Source organism: Prunus persica, chromosome G1, assembly GCF_000346465.2.
Source record: "Prunus persica cultivar Lovell chromosome G1, Prunus_persica_NCBIv2, whole genome shotgun sequence".
Lineage (NCBI taxonomy): Eukaryota > Viridiplantae > Streptophyta > Magnoliopsida > Rosales > Rosaceae > Prunus > Prunus persica.
Window position 1 is genome coordinate 13,864,926 of NC_034009.1, and position 19,934 is coordinate 13,884,859.

Below are 19,934 nucleotides of genomic sequence, written 5' to 3' on the forward strand. Positions count from 1 at the left end.
TAGAAGAGGCAGAACAACCAGACCTGATGCAAATCGACGAGGATCCTAGCTGGCAAGAACCCATCATCGACTACCTAGTGAATGAAAACTTGCCCCAAGACAAGTCCGAGGCCAGAAAAATCAAGCAGAAGGCTGCAAGATATTACATGAAAGGCGACACGCTTATCCGCAGATCATACTACGGGCCTCATCTCACTTGCATCAAGTACCCGCAAACGCTCGAGGTTCTTTGCAAAATACATGACGGCGAATGTGGAAATCACGCTGGAGGCAGGTCGCTTGCTCAGAAGGCTCTCAGCATCGGCTATTTCTGGCCTACCATGCGTAAAGATTTCACGGAGTATGCTCGAAGATGTGATCGATGCCAACGGTACAAGCCAGTCCCTGGCTTGCCAGCTGAGGAATACCATCCGCAGAACAGCCCATGGCCGTTCATGCAGTGGGCCATTGACTTGGTGGGACCTATGCCGACAGCACCTGCCAATAAAGAGATGATGATCGTTGCCACTGATTACTTCACTAAATGGATCGAGGCCGAGGCTTTGTCTTCTACCAAGGAAGCTGACGTTGAACGTTTCATCTGGAAGAACATCATCTGCAGATTCGGTTGCTCGCAATCGATAGTTACTGACAATGGTACACAGTTCGTGGGCAGGCAGATCACTGCATTTTTTGCGAAGTATGGCATCAAGCAGCACCTGTCAACTCCCAGATACCCGCAAGGCAATGGTCAAGCAGAGGCATCCAACAAAATCGTGCTGGACTGCCTAAAGAAAAGACTGGAAGGCGCAGAAGGAAAATGGGTCGACGAGCTGCCAGGAGTTCTATGGGCTTATCGCACAACCAAAAAGAGATCGACCGGAGAAACACCGTTTTCCTTGGCCTATGGGACGGAGGCAATCATTCCCCCACACATCACAGTCTTTTCCATGAGCATTGAAGTGGGCAGTCTTGACCAAAACTGCAGGCATATGAGAATTAACCTTGACCTGCTCGAAGAAGAACGAGAAAAGGCCATTGTTCGAGTTGCCGCCTACCAGCAGCAGTTGACATCCTACTACAATAAGAAGGCCAAGATCAGACAGTTTCGGCCTGGAGACCTTGTGCTCAGAAAGACTTTTATCACATCACCAAGGCAAGGATCAAAGAAGATGAAGCCAAATTGGGAAGGCCCCTACATGATTAGCCGGTCTGGGGGCAGAGGAAGTTACACCCTCGACACTCTAGAAGGGAAGGAAATTCCAAGACAGTGGAATGCCCACCACCTTCGGAGATACTATCCATGAAGCTCTTCGCTTACCAGCTCGACTCCTAGCAGACAACGAGCCTCTCGTACTTCTATTAAAGGCAAACTGCTTTTTGATGTTACCTATGTTATTAATTTCCTTTATTCAATAAAGAGATGTATTCACACCAACATCAATACAAAAGCAAGCTTTTCAATGAAGTACTTTTTTCGAGCTTTATGTCCCACAAACATATACACAAAGGCGACAAGCCTTACATCCATTGCAGACAAGCTGCTCTCCGGAGCACGAACTCAATGAAGTCCTTTTTAAGAGCTATGTCCCCGACATACGCTCACAGGCGGCAAGCCTTACCTCCATTGTAGACAAGTTGCTCTCCGGAGCACAAACTCAATGGAGTCCTTTTTAAGAGCTATGTCCCCGACATACGCTCACAGGCGACAAGCCTTACCTCTATTGCAGACAAGCTGCTCTCCGGAGCACGAACTCAATGGAGTCCTTTTAAGAGCTATGTCCCCGACATACGCTTACAGGCGACAAGCCTTACCTCCATCGCAGACAAGCTGCTCCCCGGAGCACAAACTCAATGGAGTCTTTTTCAAGCGCTATGTCCCCGACATACGCACACAGGCGACAAGCCTTACCTCCATTGCAGACAAGCTGCTCCCCGGAGCACAAACTCAATGGAGTCTTTTTCAAGCGCTATGTCCCCGACATACGCACACAGGCGACAAGCCTTAGCTCCATTGCAGACAAGCTGCTCCCCGGAGCACAAACTCAATGGAGTCTTTTTTCAAGCGCTATGTCCCTGACATACGCACACAGGCGACAAGCCTTACCTCCATTGCAGACAAGCTGCTCCCTGGAGCACAAACTCAATGGAGTCTTTTTCAAGCGCTATGTCCTCGACATACGCATACAGGCGACAAACCTTAGCTCCATTGCAGACAAGCTGCTCCCCGGAGCACAAACTCAATGGAGTCTTTTTCAAGCTCTATGTCCCCGACATACGCACACAGGCGACAAGCCTTAGCTCCATTGCAGACAAGCTGCTCCCCGGAGCACAAACTCAATGGAGTCTTTTTCAAGTGCTATGTCTTCCAAGTGCTATGTCTCCGGACACACACTTACAAGATACAATGAGAATTGAAGTTTGAAAAACAACTGAAAATTCCATAACAAAGCGGCCAATCAGCCAAGTTCAACAAGAAGTAAGATGGTCAAACAAGAGACCACTTATTGAAAGAAAATAACAAAGTTCAGAAATAGCAAAAATGAACTACAACTACTAGGGAACTTCAGCAGGTGACCCTTAGCCGATCACATCCTCAACTGCACTGGCAACAGCCTCATTCTGCCCAACTGGCACAACTTGCTCAACCGCCTCGGCTGCCTGCTCCTTCGCATCCGCCTTAGCCTCATCAGCTGACCCACCTTGGAGTTTGTCTTCCTCAATTGCAGCTTCATCTGCTATCTGCTCTTCAACTGCTTCTGCATCCACAACATCCACCTGCTCACTCTGAGCGGGGGGCAGGTCAAGACTAGGCTGCTCACCGTCATCATCTTCGAGAGGGTAGCAAGGAGAAGCACCATTCTGGCAATCCAGGTATCCCAGCTTGTACGCATTAGCAGCCATCTCTTCCTTGGATGCCTCCGTGGCTTCCACATGGGTATCAAACTTGACCAGCAGTTTGTCACGATCCTGGGCCAAAGCAGCATGCTTACGTTCGAGGTAGAAGTAGGCTTCCTTGCGTTCGAGCAGGGCAGCCATAAGAGACTTGAGTTCACCATCCTTTTGGCCAACATAACTCTTGAGCACGGACATACTCTCCTTCATCTCGGAAATCCTCGCATCGTGGCGAATCCGCTCGTTCGAGAGCTTGTCAGTCAGGTCAGCATTCTTCTTCACCAGCTCGTCGAGCAGGGCAGAAGAGGGGGCAACATCACGCGAGTTCCGCATGGCCCCAACAGCAAAAACCATTTCTTTTTTAAGGTGATACATGGCAGCTTCTTCTTGCTTATCCAAGGGAAGGCTCGAGAAAGCACAAATGTCACCAGCTCGATACACGTGATCAACTAGCTTAGCGCAAGCAAATGGACTTGACAGAAAGCCTGTTTTCAGCAGATCAGACACGGGCTCGCCCCCAGCAGAGCTACCACCAGTTCCCGGACCGGCAGTTCGTGCAATTGGAGGACTCTTCGCTCGAGCAGACGACTCTTTAGCTCTTTTGGCTGCAACTTGCAACATTGAGTCAGCCCTGCGCTTGACTGTTCGTGGCCCCGCAGATGAGTCGTGGTTGCTAGGCAGAGGTACAATCCTCTCAGCTTGATTCCCAGATCGGCACGGATGACCCAATCCTTGCTTCCCAGCGGCTTCCTTGCATGGCAGATCATGGGTCTTAGGCAGTACGGGCAAAGACTTGAGCAGAACTTCCCGAACCTCCTGCATGTCGTTGGCCTTCTTGCTGTTCGCGCTGACGAAGCGTTTGATCCATGCAGACGAGGCAGGAGCAACTCCCATATGGGCCTTCTGAGCAAGCGAGACCTCCCTTGTAGAAGACTTGTTCGTGGCAAGAGAAGATCTCGGCTGCCTTCGCTGTGGAGGCGTATCCACTGATCGTGAAACTGCAGCTTCATCTCGAGCAGAGCTACTGCACGCTTTCCCACCATCGGGGAACTCAGTCGATGCCTCATCCCACATAACTGGCAAGTCACTTAGCTCTAAGAAGCGCGACTTCCACCTTTCAATATCTTCAGCAGGGGGCAGGCCACCGACTTCCTTCCGATGTTCGCTCAGCAGCCAGCGCCATTCACGAAACTTGGCGGGGATGCTCAAAGCTTGTCGAACCTTCGTCATATCCGGGTCGAGAACGAGCTTCTTTCGGATGGCATCATCTGCAAGCATGAGACAAAAGTTAGTCAGACACAGCAAAGAATTCCATGGCAACAGTAGCAGATCAGAGGGATGCAACTTACCATCGCAGTAGGTAAGAGGAACGAGCGGATCGTCGCCAACCTCCTCTTCCTATCTGCCGTTGACTTTCAGCACGTTCGTGCTCCGCACATGATCGCCTTGACTCATACTGATCCTAGTTCGTGGCACAAAAATAAGAAGGAATTGAAGCAATTTGGATCATCCACAAAAAAGATGACCTAAATTGCCACCTGCTCCAGTAGCAGATCGCGCACCTCCAGCCCAGTTACAGCTGGACAGCCCGAGTAAAAAGCCTCCTCAACTCGGGAGCCCAAGTCCACGAAGGAAGCCCAGTTACAGCTGGACAGCCCAACGGATAATTTACATCTCCTACATGCCGCCACACGCCACGCAGAAGCTGGGGGGCATTTGTGGGAACCTAATTAAATCAAAACCCTAGGTCAAATAATTCCTTCCATTTGGGGATTATTTGACCTAATTGGGAATTATTCAATTTAATTGGGGATTACCCAATTAAATAGAATATTACCTAATCGGGTCGAGAATTAATTCTATTCCTACCCCAATTTCCAATTAAATGAGGAGTTATCTACTTAAGTCAGGATTTGATTTGATACCTACCACAATTAGGGATTTGATTTACCCTAATTAATCAAATCCCTAATTAATCAAATCAATTCCAAAAAGGGGAGGAATAATTCCCTTCCATCTACGGAATTATTCCTCTGAAACCCTAGCCTCCGAGACTACTATAAAAGCATAGCCACACACAATGGTAGAGGTACGTCTAAATTCTTACTGAAACTCTGCATAAATTATTTCTCAAAAACCCTAGCCACCTCCTCTCTTTCTCTCTCTCACACAAGGCTCCGGCCACCACACACGGCTCCGGCCACCCGGTTTTCCTTGAAATACCCTACCTAACTTAGGCATCGGAGGGCCTTTGGCCAACACCCCCCGGGTGTGGTCCTTTTACTCCGATCTATTTTGCAGGGAGAAAGAGAGGCGGAGAAGACGAAGGAATCTTGGGCGAATATTCTCCTGTGAGATTATTTGCACAAACAAAATGCAAGAATCAATCAACAAAAAACAAATGCATTGGTTGTTTCAAACAAAGAATCATCAGAATCGTACAATATAAATCTACTCCATCAAATGGAAAATTCCAAGTTTCAAGATTCATATATCCAGAAAAATATAAATCCATTTGAGAAAAACCCAGATGGATGAAGAAAATGAGCATGAAGATTAAAAATAGATAACCTAGAGCAATCAAAATAAAACCAATTTGAGAGAAACCCACATAGATGAAGAAAATGACGATCAAGACTAAACCTGAGCAATCAAAACAAAACCCATTTGATAAAAACCCACACAGATTAAGAAAACACAAAAAGAATACAAGAAGACAACCTATTGGAGGTCGGCATGGAGTTGAGCTTCGAGGTTCAAACCAGCTACTCGCTTAGGCGATTCAGAAGAGAGATTTAAAACATGGGGATCAATGGTGGGTTTGCGATTTAGAAGAGAGAGATGAGAGTATGAGATGAGTTTCGAGCAAGAGAGCTCAGACATAGAGTGGTGGTGGTTGTAGAGCGACCATTGAGAGAGAGAGAGAGAGCTGAGATGGAAAAGAAAAGTGATAAGGGCCAAATAAATATGTATTTATACTTAGTTTTCCCAAAATGTCCAGTCAAGGATGATATTTGGAGAAGTAAGAGCATCCACAATCATGCTCTTTATTTTTTAGTTAAAATTTAGATAAAAACACTAGAAAGTTATTTTAGGAGCTCTCTATAAAATTTCAACTACAACCATACTCCCTAGTTTAAAGAGTCATAAATGTTTTTAAATTCAATTTTTGAATAAAGTGTAGACACAAAAGCAAAAATAAAAATTAATTTGTTTAAAATAAATGCTTAAAATGATATTAAATAAAGAAGAATTTAATTATAGGAAGTCACTAGGAGTCCTTTCTCACTAGGAGTCCTTTCTCTCGCCTCAGATTTAGGAGCTCCTAGAGATCTCCATATCTTAGGAGTTGAATAAGGAGCATGGTTGGAAGTGGTTTTTTTTCAATTCCTCCTAAATTTTAGCAAAGAGGTGATTTAGAGAGCCTATTATGAATGCTCTAATTTTGGCCTTGATGGTATTTTACGGTATTTCCCAATAATGAAACCAATTTCTTTGCCTACACGGCCAAAAAATAACTTTGACCAAAATAAAAATACCGCCAAATTAACCCAACGCCTTACTTTCCCGCCATCAACTACCCCTCACACATTTTTTTCCCGCGAAATAGCCCTTTTTCCGCTTCTGGCCTTCTCCATTCCCTCTTCTCTCTCTCTCTCTCTCTCTCTCTCTCTCTCTCTCTCTCTTAATCTGAGTCTGAAGCGGCCATGGAAGCAAAACACACTTCCATGAAATGGAAGCGACCTTCACCTTCAATGGACATCAGCACCCGCACCAAATCTCAGATCTATCACAACAATCGCTCCGGTCTGGTCAGAAATAGTAACGGCCATCCCGAGCTTCTGAGCCACCAATCGAACCCGAAAAGGCCCAGATCAGTAGAGCCGATAATACAAGGCTCTCTGGATGGCAAGATGCCCCTCCACTCTCTGATTAAGGATCTCCGCGTCAAAAGGGTCTTTTCCCCAACCTCTAAGCCCCCTGAGAATCTGACTGACCACCACAAATTTGGGGCCGAATTAGGCTCGTATGAACAAGAAAATGGCCCCAAGTCGGTGAAGAATGGTGGGGTTGAGAGTTCTGGAAATGGGTTTTCTCGCTCAGTTCCAGATGTAGATGATTCGGAGAGCAAAGGGACTGAGAGATTGGATATGGGTTTTGTGTCTAAAGCCCGAAGAACAGATCATTTGAGTCTTAAATCTCCGGTGAGAGAAGGGATTGGAGGCATATCATCCGATGTGGAGCAGAGGAGTGGTGATGCGAATCAGGATTGTGTGCAGAAATCACCGGCTGATGTGAAGGAAAATGGTGTTCGTCTCAATTTTGAAAATAAAACCAAATTGGTATGTATAATTATCACTTCAATTGGCTTTTATTGAAGTACTAATGCTTTTTTTTTTACTGGTATGGAAATTTTGCTGGACTTTGGTTTTAACCATTTGATTATAAACTTGAGATAGGATTGAAACATTTATGGGTCATACAAGACAATTGAGCAAATTGGTGTGTGCCTTATTGTCGTATTATTTGTGCTAATAGCAGGTCCTTAAGCCTCGACAGAGAGTGTTCAAAGCTCCTGGATCATTCGGTTATCGAAGATTGCTTCCATATCTTAAGGCCGAAGATATTTCTTGTAACTGCTTTACTCTCTTACCTTTTTCTGTTGTCAAGATTATCAAATGCCAAGATGAGAAGTTTACTCAGAAAACTAAAAGTTGTAGTACTCTTTGTCCACAGGTGCGCTTGATTTTTGTCAACACCCAAATCTTGATAAGGGTTCAGAAGGAAAACCATTCCAGGGTATGCGGGCTTCAAAAAATCCACCGGGTTCCATACATCAATTTGATGCCCACAAACTTTCCAGGGAGTATCATACCAGTGGTTCTTCTACTCTGCTAGAAAATGTACAAGTTTGTTTCCAGGAAACATCTAATGGTAATGAGAGAAGTTCAGAATCTCCTGAATATGTTCCTGCTTCACCATCTATAACTGTGGTGGATGAGTGTCTGTCAAAGCCACCTGTGGATGGACAGACTGAAAAGTTTGATGTGGGATTTTCTTGTAAAGCTCAGAAGTTAAATGCCTCACCCCTTTCCTCTTCGGCTATGGAGGATTCTCAAGTTAACAAGGATCATGTAATTGACATGCAAATTGATTGTAATACACCAGTTGAAGATGTGGGGACTTCTGATAAAGCTGGTAATGGCGAAGCTCAAAATGCGGAAGATATGAATTCCTTGTCGTCATCTATGATGGATGAGTGCTACTCATGCAAGGTTAATGTCATGGGTCTGAACTGTAAGAACTCAAATCAAAATCATATAAACGAGCAGAGAGTTAACAATGCTGGTCTGGATCAGATAGATGACTCAAATGAAGAATCAGTCCAGAGGACACCACCAGATGCTGAAATGTTAGGTAAACTAGAGGTGGAAGTGAAAAGAATTAGTAGAGCGGGATATGTTCTTCAGACTACAAATCAAAGTCTTGGGAAGCCATCCAATGTATTTAATCAAACAGATGCTACCTGCGTTGATGTTAAAAAACAGGAATCTACTCCGAAGAGAAAGCGGGTAAGAATTTATCAGACCTTCCAAGTTCTCAGTCTGGCTATCTGTAGAATACCATTTCATTTAGAAAATCATAACTTCCAGTTAACATGTCTTTAAATCTTTGGGCATTCTGGTACTAGGAAGAAGCTGGTTGATTAATGATCTTTTTAAATTTTCATTTATCCTTCTACTAATATAAGTTGTGTTTGTTCTAAAAACAGGTTTTGAATCCATGTTCACGCCTGAAGTTATTTAGAAGTCCAGGTTCAGTCAGCTACAGAAGATTGCTTCCATATCTTTTGGATATCGAAAAAAATAATTCTTGTAAGTTCTACTATATTTGTAGTATCTTTATAATCATACAGCTTTATAGTTCTGTTAACCTGGGGACTTTAGTGGATTTAAACTAACCTTTCTTATCATCAATTTTCATAGGTGCAAATACTAATAAGGATTTGGAGCATAGGCTACAGCCCCCATTGACTCCTAATCAGCAAGAAACTCTAATGGATCAATCAAATGATTTCAGATTTCATTCCGAGCATCAGATTTGTGATCCTGGTACTCTACCAACACCTCAATTAACCAGTGCTAATGGCTCATCCAATTATGTTGGAGATAATCTAACATCTCCTGAGCACGTGGCTGCATCTCAGATGTCATTTGATGTACAAAAGGAACAACATGTTCAACAGGATGCATCAGGCAATCAAAGTAAATTAGAAACTTCCCCTGACATTGTGAGTTTGGGACATGAAAAAGATCCAATCACTTTGTTCTGCCCTAGCACTTGTAAAGCTACTTCGATAAAAGATGGTGCAATATCAGTCACAAATTCATCATCTGATTGTCCTGAAGAGGACCACATAGGCTCAAGAATAGCATTGTCCAGTGGGGGAAAGCCATTGCCAGTTCAAGCCGACAGTTTGTGTCAGAACTCATCCCAAATTGATGCAACAGTTTCTTCTGGTATTCATGCAGATGGACTCAGAAAACAGATCCTTAAAAGAAATCCACGAGGATGCAGAGGACTCTGCACTTGTTTGAATTGCACTTCGTTTCGACTCCATGCAGAGAGAGCATTTGAGTTCTCAAGAAATCAGATACAAGATGCTGAAGAAGTAGCTTTAGATTTGATGAAGGAACTATCAAGTTTACGTAAGATGTTAGAAATGTCAGCTGTTGGTGGTGCAAATACTCCCGTCATGGATTTAAATGAGGTCAGTTTCACTTGAGCTTGAACGAAAGATGCAATTACAAATTTTTAATTTTCTGGCTCTTTCTGTGCTAAGTCTTTTCTACACTAATCAAAATATATGGTTTCAACTTCCAGTCCATATTTATTTGTATGCTCGGTTAATACAGCATTTGATCGCCTGAATTGGATATGCTTCAGTGATATTCACAATGCTTATTTACTAGAATAACTCTTGATTCACAATAGAAATCAAAACTATATTTGATGTTTTGGACTTTCAGTTTCCAGTGGCGTTCCATCACATATTTTTTTATGAGGAATGTGAGATTGCCAGGGCAGACCACATAGCTTGAGTATATTTGCTGAAAGCTAGCCTCTAGCCTGTATACAATAGAAAAGTCTCATGCATAGCATGTTAGTACAGAAGTGCAGGTTTTCAAAAAACTTCAAATTCAATACAGTAGTACACCGAAGTTGACCAAAAGTATAATAGTACTCTAACAAACGGGATATGCTCTGCTAATTTTCAATTCATGTGACATTACTATTGTATTCTGCCATTTTATTTTATTTTGGTCATATTGAAAAAACTAGCTTTCGGATGTATGCTAAGCAAATGGAAGAATACTTTTCTAATCAAGAAGCTTAATGAATGGAAGAATACTTTTCTAATCAAGAAGCTTAATGCTAAGCAAATGGAAGAATACTTTCTAATCAAGAAGCTTGAAGAGCATTTACACCAGTTTAAATTAGATTTTGCATCGTTTACATGCCCAATTCAATCCCCTGAATCTTGGGCTCTTGTTTTTAGGTGTTACTAAATTAAACAACTTCTAACTGCTTTGATTTTTCTCTTCGACTATGGAATTCTAGAATTATTTTCTATTGATTTCAGGTGAAAGAAGCTTGCAGGAAAGCATCTGAAGCAGAAGAGAATGCAAGAGACCGTCTTGGTGAAATGAATTATGATCTCAACATTCACTGCAGAATCACAGTAAGTGTCCCAAATACTCTGTAAGAAAGTATTTCTAGCATGTATGAAGTTCTTCTGTTGTGTGTTTATACCCAAATTAGGTTTTTAAGCATCAAGTGTTAGCTAAATTCATTTCTTACAGTGCGTGCATGGACCAAAGGTCACATTTGCAAATTACGTAGAAGAAATGTCATCCCAAAAGCAAACTTTTCAAGCAACTAGTCTCAAGCCATGAGAAAGAAAGAGAGTGGACTGAGAAGCTGCTTATCAAGATTAAGAAGTGTATTGCTATTTAAAGGCAAAAAAAATTACAAAAGAACGCAAAGATGAGATTGTTTTATCTGCATTTGTGTGTAGCCATTGTTACTCTTATAGATTCAAGTAATACTAATGTTTCAGATTTCTGTAAAAATTCCTTTTTCACTTGAATCTTGAATTTTTAACAGCTTTAACTTTAATTATGAGTTTCTTCTTCGTCAGCTTATAGCCGCTGAATATTTTTTCTTAAATAATTGACCTTGAAATAAAGAAATAGTATAGCAAACATTAAATTCTCATATTGAACATGTATGTACATATTTTCCTGTTTAATACACGTATATTTTCAATAATACACAAAAGATTTAAGTATTATGCACATAATTCTCACATATTATTTAATGCAAATAATATATATGAAACATTTTAAATAAATTATATTAAAATATTATATAGTGGCTGACCTTAACTTGTAATTTGCCAAAAAAATTTCGAATAAAACACGTATGTATTTTATTTGTATAGCAGTCGGCTATATCCAAAAATATCTATAAAGGTTACATTAATGCAACTAGGAGGGTCTTTTTTCTTAATTTTTTAATTAAATACTATAGCCGATCGGCTATACTCGATTTTTTAAAAAAGAAATAGTATAGCCGTTGGGCTATACTCTGTTTTTTAGAAATTGTATAGCCGAACGGCCATACTCGGTTTTTAAAAAAAAAAAAAATCGTATAGCCGAGCGGCTATACTTTGTTCTTTCAATTCTTTAAAGAAATCGTATAGCCGCACGGCTACACCGAGGTTTTTCAAATTTTTTTAAAAAAATAAATGGAATAGCCAGCGGCTATACCTTTGAAAAAAAAATTATTTAAAGAAATAGTATAGCTGAATGGATACACTTGGTTTTTTTAAATAGTATAGTCACACGGCTATACTCTGTTTTTTATTATTTTTTTAAAATGAAATAGTATAGCCTACCGGCGATACTCGGTTTTTCTATTGTTTTTAAGAAATAGTATAGCAAACGTCAAATACTCGTATTGAACACGTATGTACGTACTTTTTCTGTTTAATACACGTAATTTTTTACAATGTTTTCAATAATACACAAAAGATTTATGTATTATACACATAATTCTCACATATTATTGAATGAAAATAATATATATGAAATATTTAAATAAATTATATTAAAATATTATATAATGGCCGAACTATTAAGTTGTAATTTGCAAAAAAAAAAATTTGAATAAAACACATACGTATTTTATTCGGATAACCGGGTGGCAATAACCAATAATATCAATAAAGGTTACACTAGTGCAACTAGAAGGGTCTTATTTCTTAATTTTATTATTAAATGGAAAAGCCGGGTGGCTATACTGGATTTTTTGTAAAAAAAATTTTAAAAAAAGAAAGAAATAGTATAGCCGCACGGCTATACTCCGTTTTTTCAAATTTTTCAAAATAAATAGCCGCTATACTCGGTTTTGTCGAATTGTATTTAAAGAAATAGTATAGCTGGGTATCTATACTCAGCTTTTCAATTTTTTAAAAAAAGAAAAAGTGTCCGCGTGACCATACTCAGTTTTTTTATAATTTTTTAAAAAAGAAATCTTATAGCTGTGGGGCTATAACTTGAGATATTTAGTGATATATCCATTCTTAGCACTAATAATATCGATAAACCCTACACCATTGAATTTCTATAAATCAACTATAAAAAAAAAACTCAAAAAAGGACAGCTGGATATACTTTGTTTTTCAAATTTTTTTAAAGAAATAGTAAAGCCGCGCGGCTATACTCGGTTTTTCTATTGTTGTTATGGAATAGTATATCAAATGTTAAATAATCGTATTGAACATGTATGTACGTATTTTTTCTGTTTAATACACTTTTTGTTTACAGTATTTTCAATAATAAACAAAAATTTACGTATTATACACATAATTCTCACATATTATTGAATACAAATAATATATATGAAACATTTTAAATAAATTATATTGAAATATTATATAGTGGCCAAACTTTTAAGTCATAATTTGCCGAAACTTTTCCGAATAAAACACTTATTTATTCATACAGCCACGTGGCTATACCAAATAATATCTATATAGGTTACACTAATGAAACTAGGAGGGCCTTTTTATTTATTTATTTTTTTTTTATGAACTCGGTTTTTTGAATTATTTTAAAAAAGAAATCATATAGCCGGCCGCCTATACTCGGTTTTTTATAATAAAATTCAAATAAATCGTATAGCCGTGCGGCTATACCCGGCTTTATTTAAATTTTTTTTTAAAAAAGAAATTCTATAGCTGCAAGGCTAGACTCTTTTTTTCAAATTTTATTTGAAGAAATAGTATAGCAGAGCGTCTATACGCTGTTTTTTCAAATTTTTTTAAAAAAGAAACAGTGTAGCCGCCCGGCTGTACTCTGTTTTTTATCAATTTTTGTTAAAGAAATCATACAGCCGTGCAACGATACCCGGTTTTTCTATTGTTTTTCAGAAATAGTATAGCAAACGTTAAATAATTATATTGAACATGTATGTATGTATTTTTTCTGTTTAATACACGTATTTTTTAATCATATTTTCTGTTAGACACAAAAGATTCACTTATTATACACATAATTCTCACATATTATTGAATATAAATAATATACATGAAACATTTTAAATAAATTATATTCAAATATTATATAGTGGCCGATCTTTTAAATTGTAATTTGCCAAAAATATTTCGAATAAAACACGTATAGCCGTGCGGCTATACCAAATAATATCTATAAAGGTTACACTAATGCAGCTAAGAGGGTCTTTTATCTTAATTTTTATTATTAAATGGAATAGCCTAGCGGCTATACTCAGTTTTTTCTAATTATTTTATAGAGATATTTAGTAATATACCCATTCTTAGCACTAATATTATAAATAAACCCTATATCATTGAAATTCTATAAACAAACCCAAAAAAAATAAAAAAATGACAGCTGGCCTTATTGAATTTAGTATTGATTATTTAAAGTCCATTTCATATGAGGTATTTTTATAATTTGGGCCCCGATATTGAGTATAATAGTGAATCTCCCTATTTCATAAAAGTAAAAGTATTGCCGCGAGCCCACGTGACAAAATAAGTATAGCCATTAGGATACAAGCAAATATAGCCGCCCGGCTATACTATTTTTGGAAAAAAAAATCAAAAAAATACTATTTTTTTATTTAAAAAGGACCTCTTCACAACTTAAAAGCTAGGTCACTATATAATATTTTAATATATATATTATTTTTATTCAATAATAGGTGAGAATTATTTGTATAATACGTTAATTTTGTGCGTCTTATTGAAACTTTTGTTAAAAATACGTGTATTAAACATGAAATTACGTACGTACATACACACTATTAAACGTGAAAATGCTAAATTCTTTGTATGAGTAATTACTCTGGGTGTCTTAAACTACTTTTATCGATAAATGAAAATGCGGGAAAAATATTTGAAAGAAAAAAAGGATCCCAGTAAATTACTTATTTTTGTTTGGGTGTCTTTGATTCCTCCAGATCCCAAGAGCCCCAAGGCCCAAGGCCCTAGTCTTTGATTGATATCATTATTATTAATCAAAGCTGAGGCTATAGCCAAGCCCATTAGCCCAACTCTCCAATGTTGACCACACTTACCATTGCCAAACCATCATAGTACTTTAATAAACACCTTTATAGGAGTGTGGATTTTTTATATGGAACTTTCACAAAGGGCACCTCAAAAGATAAGCCTACACAGAATCCTTATTTTTATTATCGGTGCAATGTGGAAATATATTTAAAGAGTATAGCCGCTGGACTATACTTTAAAAATATAAAAATTGAATTACTATTTATTGAGTAATATGATTCATGAAGTTACTAAAAATAAAATAAAATAAAATAAATTCACCTAAGCATATTAACATTATATTTATTTATTTTAAAATCTCTTCCGATGAAAATTCATTGGCAAAAGTCTATCCCAGCGACATTTGACATATTAGAGCTTTACCGACAAACTTTCGCCAGCAGAGGCAACTTTCGTCTGGAGATATTTAAAAAAATAATAATCTAAAAACCAAGTAAGGCTGACCGGCTATACTATTTTTAATAAAATAAAAAATAAAAAACCGAGTATAGCCGTGGTAAAAAAGAGGACCCCTTGCGATTAGACGCCACGTGTCAAAAGGCGTATAGCAAGCCGGTTGTACTATTTTTTAAAATAATTAAAGAAGTGAGTATAGCCGCCTGGCTATACTAGTTATTAAAAAAAAAAAAAGGAAAAATCGAGTGTAGCGGTGTGGCTATGCTAAGATTCACGTAAAAAAAGGGGAATTAGGAGCCCACGTGTCAAAATAAGTATAGCCGACCAGCTATACGTTTTTTTCATTAGGAAAAAAGAGAGTACAGCCGCCTAGCTATACTATTTTCGAAGAGTTAAATCTTTCTTTTTCACAGAGAGAGCAGGTGCACCCCATGGTGAAGTACTAGGATGGATATATTCCTTTGCTTGTAATTCTTGGAGTTGTATGTTAAGTTCTTTCAGTTCAGCTGGGGCCATGCGATTAGGAGGTATATAAATAGGTGTTGTACCTGGGTATATTTCTATAGCAAACTCTACTTCACACTCTGGAGGTAAGCCATGCAAATCTTCTGGAAAAACATCGTTAAATTCCTTTATACAGGAATAAGTTGTATTGGAGATTTTTCTACTTCTTCAGTTCCGATTCTAGCCATCCAACTCAAATATTTATAATCTCCAACACCATATTTCTGGATTTCCTATTTCACAAAGAAACTAAAGGTTTCTTCCTTATGAGTATGGTAATTCTTCTTTTACCACAGTCAATTGTAACTTGGTAATGTGTAAGCCAATCCATTCCTAAAATAATATCATATTCCAACATTTCCAATACCATTAAATCAACAACAATTCTATGCCCCGACATCTCTATCATGCAAGATCTACATACTTTATCAACTTCTAGACTACCACCCAAAGGAAATCCAATTAACAAAGAAGGTTTCATATTTTCATATTCTAACTCAAGCGTTGATGCAAAAGATGTGGGTATAAAAGAGTGTGTAGCTCCACAATCAACTAACACTCTAGCCCAAGAGTTGAATACCAAAAACATAGCTTCTATTGTTTTAGGCTTAGTTTGATCTATCACATTTCCCACAACGTATACTCTTCCTTGTGTGAATTGTCCAGATTTTTTTCCAACTGCAGGGACCCTTGGTCTAATTTGAGAATATTGTCCTCCTGGACGTTGTGATGATTGCCTAGTAACTGGCCTTGCCCAGTTAGACTGAGGTTGAAAAGTAGTATAACTTTGAGGTGGTGGTGGAGCACAAAAAGGTACTTGTGGAGGACGATAGAATGTCTATTGTACTTGAGGTCCTTGATATCTTTGTAGTTGTGGACAAAATCTCTTTACATGTCCCACTTGTTTGCAGTAATAACATAGTGGTGGTCTGAACTTTTTTTCTGATTGACATTGAGGAGTATTAAATCTTGTCTGTTTATTTATTTGTCCGCTACTTGAATCCCAAGTTCTCTTAGTTTCAGGTCTTTGCTTTGCTATATGTGCTCTATCAACCACATCAGCATACTTGCTTAACTTCAAAATGTCAACCCTTTTTCAAAATTGACGGTCTCAATCATTCTTCAAATCATTTTGCTTTTCTTGCATCATCAAGGATCATATATGGTGCAAAACGCATGAGTTCTTCAAACTTAGATTGATATTGATCAACAGTTAAGTTGCCTTGGACATGGTTAACAAACTCCCTTGCTTTCATTGCTTTCATTGCTTTCATAGTACTTGAAAAATACTTTCGAATGCCTCCCAAGTTGTAATTTCAGTATTAGGCATACTCAGAATCGACTCCCACCAAAGGTATGCTTGTCCTTCCAGATAGGTACAAGCAATAACAACTCTAATGTCTTCTGGAATTCTTTGATTATCCATCTTTCTCTTAATTTGCCTTAACCATTCTTCAGCTGCTATAGGATTTGGTTCACCTTTAAGTATCGTTGGTTTTGTCTTACGAAATTGTCCTTGTATCCTCATAACTCGATCTTCTTCAGTTTCATGACGGCGGTCTTGGTTACTATTTTCTCTAATTGCTGAAGCCATATCCTGAATGGCTAAGATTACTCCAACATTTCCATTGAACTCATTTCCAAATTCAGCCATCTTAAATCAATAAAAAGAAAATTATCTAAAAACAATATTATGAAATAGTAAAATATAAGTTTAAGAGAAAGAATAAACAAAACACTCATTTATTATATTTCACAAAATTTTTACAAAAGTACACACAATTTTACAAAAACTTAAACTTATCTTACAGAGCCTGACGGTTTGTTTCTACAACTATAAACATTTATACAACTCTCCTTCTTCAGTACTAGTTTTCTTCATCCGAACTGTTAATAATCACTTCGGATGGTGACTGAACTTCTATAGGCCTAGTGACTGATCCAATTGACTCAGTAGGCTCCCAAGTAAACTCATAAGTAAGTTCCTGAGCAAATTCCTCATTATCCTTTGGAGGGTTTGGGATACAAGGAACCACCGTAGTCAATGCAAATCAATGCCTCATCTCCAGCAATCTTGCCGTTGCCAAATAAGGCTCTTCCAGCAGCTCCATCGTCAACTCCTCAGAATCAATCAAAGGCTTCCCTTCCTAATTTATCTTTAGGTTGAATTTGTATATTAACTCTAATTGATTTTGTATTCAATCACACATCTACTTACTCTAGTTAGCATCATCAACTCTGTATATAAACTTTGTACTGCTCATTATATTATTCATTAAGTGAATACAAAAACATCATTTCCAATATTATTATTTACATGGTATCAGAGCTTTAAGCTCCAACGAGTATATCTTCTTGATCCTCACTTTTTTTTTTACCCTTCACAATGAGTATTGAGTCTACACAGATCCCTAAACCCAGCCCTACCGTCACTCCCAACAGTTTGGTGATCAGCACTAACACCTCAAATTCGTTGATTACAATCAACGCTGCTGCCCAATTACTCGTCAAACTCACGCCTCTAAACTATTCGTCATGGCATGCACAGTTCAATGCCCTCTTCTTAGGGTATGATCTTCTAGGCTATAGAGATGGCTCTCATTCTTGCCCTCCCAAACCAGCCATTGCCTCCCCAACATTGCCCTATACTCTTTGGGTGCGCCAAGACTAGTTATTGCTTCATGCAATTCTCACTTCCGTGTCCGAGCAAGTCATATCTCTTATCGTCACCGCCACCACATCCAAGGTTGCTTGGGACAAACTCAACCAACTCTACGCCAACAAGGCTCGATCTAGAGTCATGGGCCTCAAAAGAGCGCATCTCTCTCATGCGACGTGACTCCAAAACTATTTCTGAGTACCTCCAGCGTGTCAAAGCCATAGCTGATGAACTTGATGTCCTTCTCTTTGATGACGATCTCATCATCCACATCCTTAATGGCATCGGCCCCGAGTTCAAAGAAATTTCAGCCGCTGTCCGTACTCATGATTCGTCTATCTCTTTCGAGATTCTTCATGATAAACTTGTGGAGTATGAAGCAGCCCTCGAACTAGAAGAAAGTGCCACTCCTAGGCCTGTGATCATAGCATATACTGCTCAGCAATCTCAATCTTTCCATTGAGGACCTCGCAACAACCAACCAAATCAATCCTGCCCTAGCCATCACTCTGGTCCTCACTATTCTAGCCATTCCGCCACTGCAAATTCTTCCTACAGCAACTTTTCTAACAGCAGCTACTTTGGTGGGTCTAACTCTCGACGTTCTACCAATTTCTCTAGTACTGGTTACATGGGCTTTTGTCAATTGTGCGATCAACAAGGTCACAGCGCCAAACGATGCCCTCGTGTCCAACTTGCTCAGAACCACCAACCCATGGCAAATCCTACCAGTAATTCGCGCACTTCACCTTCCCCTACTTGGCTCCTTGACTCCGGTGCCTCCCATCATGTGACAGCTGATCCCAACAACCTCTCTCAGCACTTGCCCTATGAAGGTCCTGATGAAATTGTGATTGGTTCCACCCATCTCTCTTCTCCTTCATCTCACCATTTCTCTCTCTCTCTCTCTGATGTGTTATGTGTACCTTTCATTCGTAAAGATTTGATATCTATCTCTAAATTCAATAAACAAAAAACACTTCTATTGAACTATTTGCTGATTTCTTTCTTGTGAAGGATTTGAACACGGGGGCGGTTCTTCTCTGAGGCCTGAATAAGGATGATGTGTATGGGTGGCCCCGCTCTATTCGACCAATGGCTATGGTGGGTGTGGCAACTCCTCAATCTGTGTGGCATCAACGTTTAGGTCATCCTCATCATCGTACCCTTCTACAAATCATTCAATCTTCGTCCCTCCCTGTGTCCTCTAAATTTCCCCTAGAGTCTTTCTGTGTCTCATGTCAATGTAATAAAAGCCATAGGCTCCTCTTTCGTGTTTCATCTCTCAAAAGTAGGGGTCCCTTTGACATTCTCTACAGTGATGTTTGGGGTCCTGTACCCTGCTCTTCTATAGATCGTTTTAGTATTATGTCATCTTTGTTGATCATTTCACAAAATATATTTGGTTATATCCAATTAAGTTTAAGTTTGATGTGTTTTCTGTTTTCACAAAATTCAAAGCTTTTATTGAGAATTATTTCAAAACTAAAATTATTACCCTCTACTATGATGGAGGTGGTGAATTTGTGAAATTAAAAAAATTTATTGTCACTCATGGCATTACCCATCTCACCACCCCACCTCACAAGCCTCAACATAATGGTATGGCAGAACGTCGTCATCGTCATGTTGTTGAAACTGGTCTTACCTTACTCCATCGTGCTTCCATGCATTTATCCTATTGGTCCTATGCATTCCAAAGAGCTGCCTATCTTATAAATCGCATGCCTACTCCCACCCTCCAAAATATTTCTCCTTATACTGCTCTCTTTGGCCAAAACCCTAATTACCAAAAACTTCGTATTTTCAGGTGTGTGTGTGTGTGTGTTATCCTTG

General features: G+C 39.0%; 1 protein-coding gene across 2 annotated transcripts; it reads left to right on the forward strand.

Annotated features, from left to right (window-relative positions):
- On the forward strand, window positions 6,394-11,023 carry LOC18787824. Of its 2 annotated transcripts, none has more exons than XM_020555916.1 (7): window positions 6,394-7,217; window positions 7,414-7,507; window positions 7,612-8,447; window positions 8,648-8,750; window positions 8,862-9,646; window positions 10,520-10,618; window positions 10,740-11,023. In XM_020555916.1, the coding sequence occupies exons 1-7, from the start codon at window positions 6,582-6,584 to the stop codon at window positions 10,830-10,832; spliced, it is 2,646 nt and encodes an 881-aa protein (XP_020411505.1). In that variant the 5' UTR covers window positions 6,394-6,581; the 3' UTR covers window positions 10,833-11,023. The 2 variants fall into 2 exon arrangements, with proteins under 2 accessions (XP_020411505.1, XP_020411506.1); XM_020555917.1 differs by having other exon boundaries at window positions 7,417-7,507.

Excerpts from the sequence above, each read along its gene's own strand:
- LOC18787824 (XM_020555916.1), top strand. The coding sequence starts at position 6,582 with ATGGAAGCAAAACACACTTCCATGAAATGGAAGCGACCTTCACCTTCA. Across the intron at positions 8,448-8,647 it reads CTACTCCGAAGAGAAAGCGG|GTTTTGAATCCATGTTCACG; the intron begins GTAAGAATTTAT and ends TTCTAAAAACAG. Across the intron at positions 8,751-8,861 it reads TATCGAAAAAAATAATTCTT|GTGCAAATACTAATAAGGAT; the intron begins GTAAGTTCTACT and ends CAATTTTCATAG.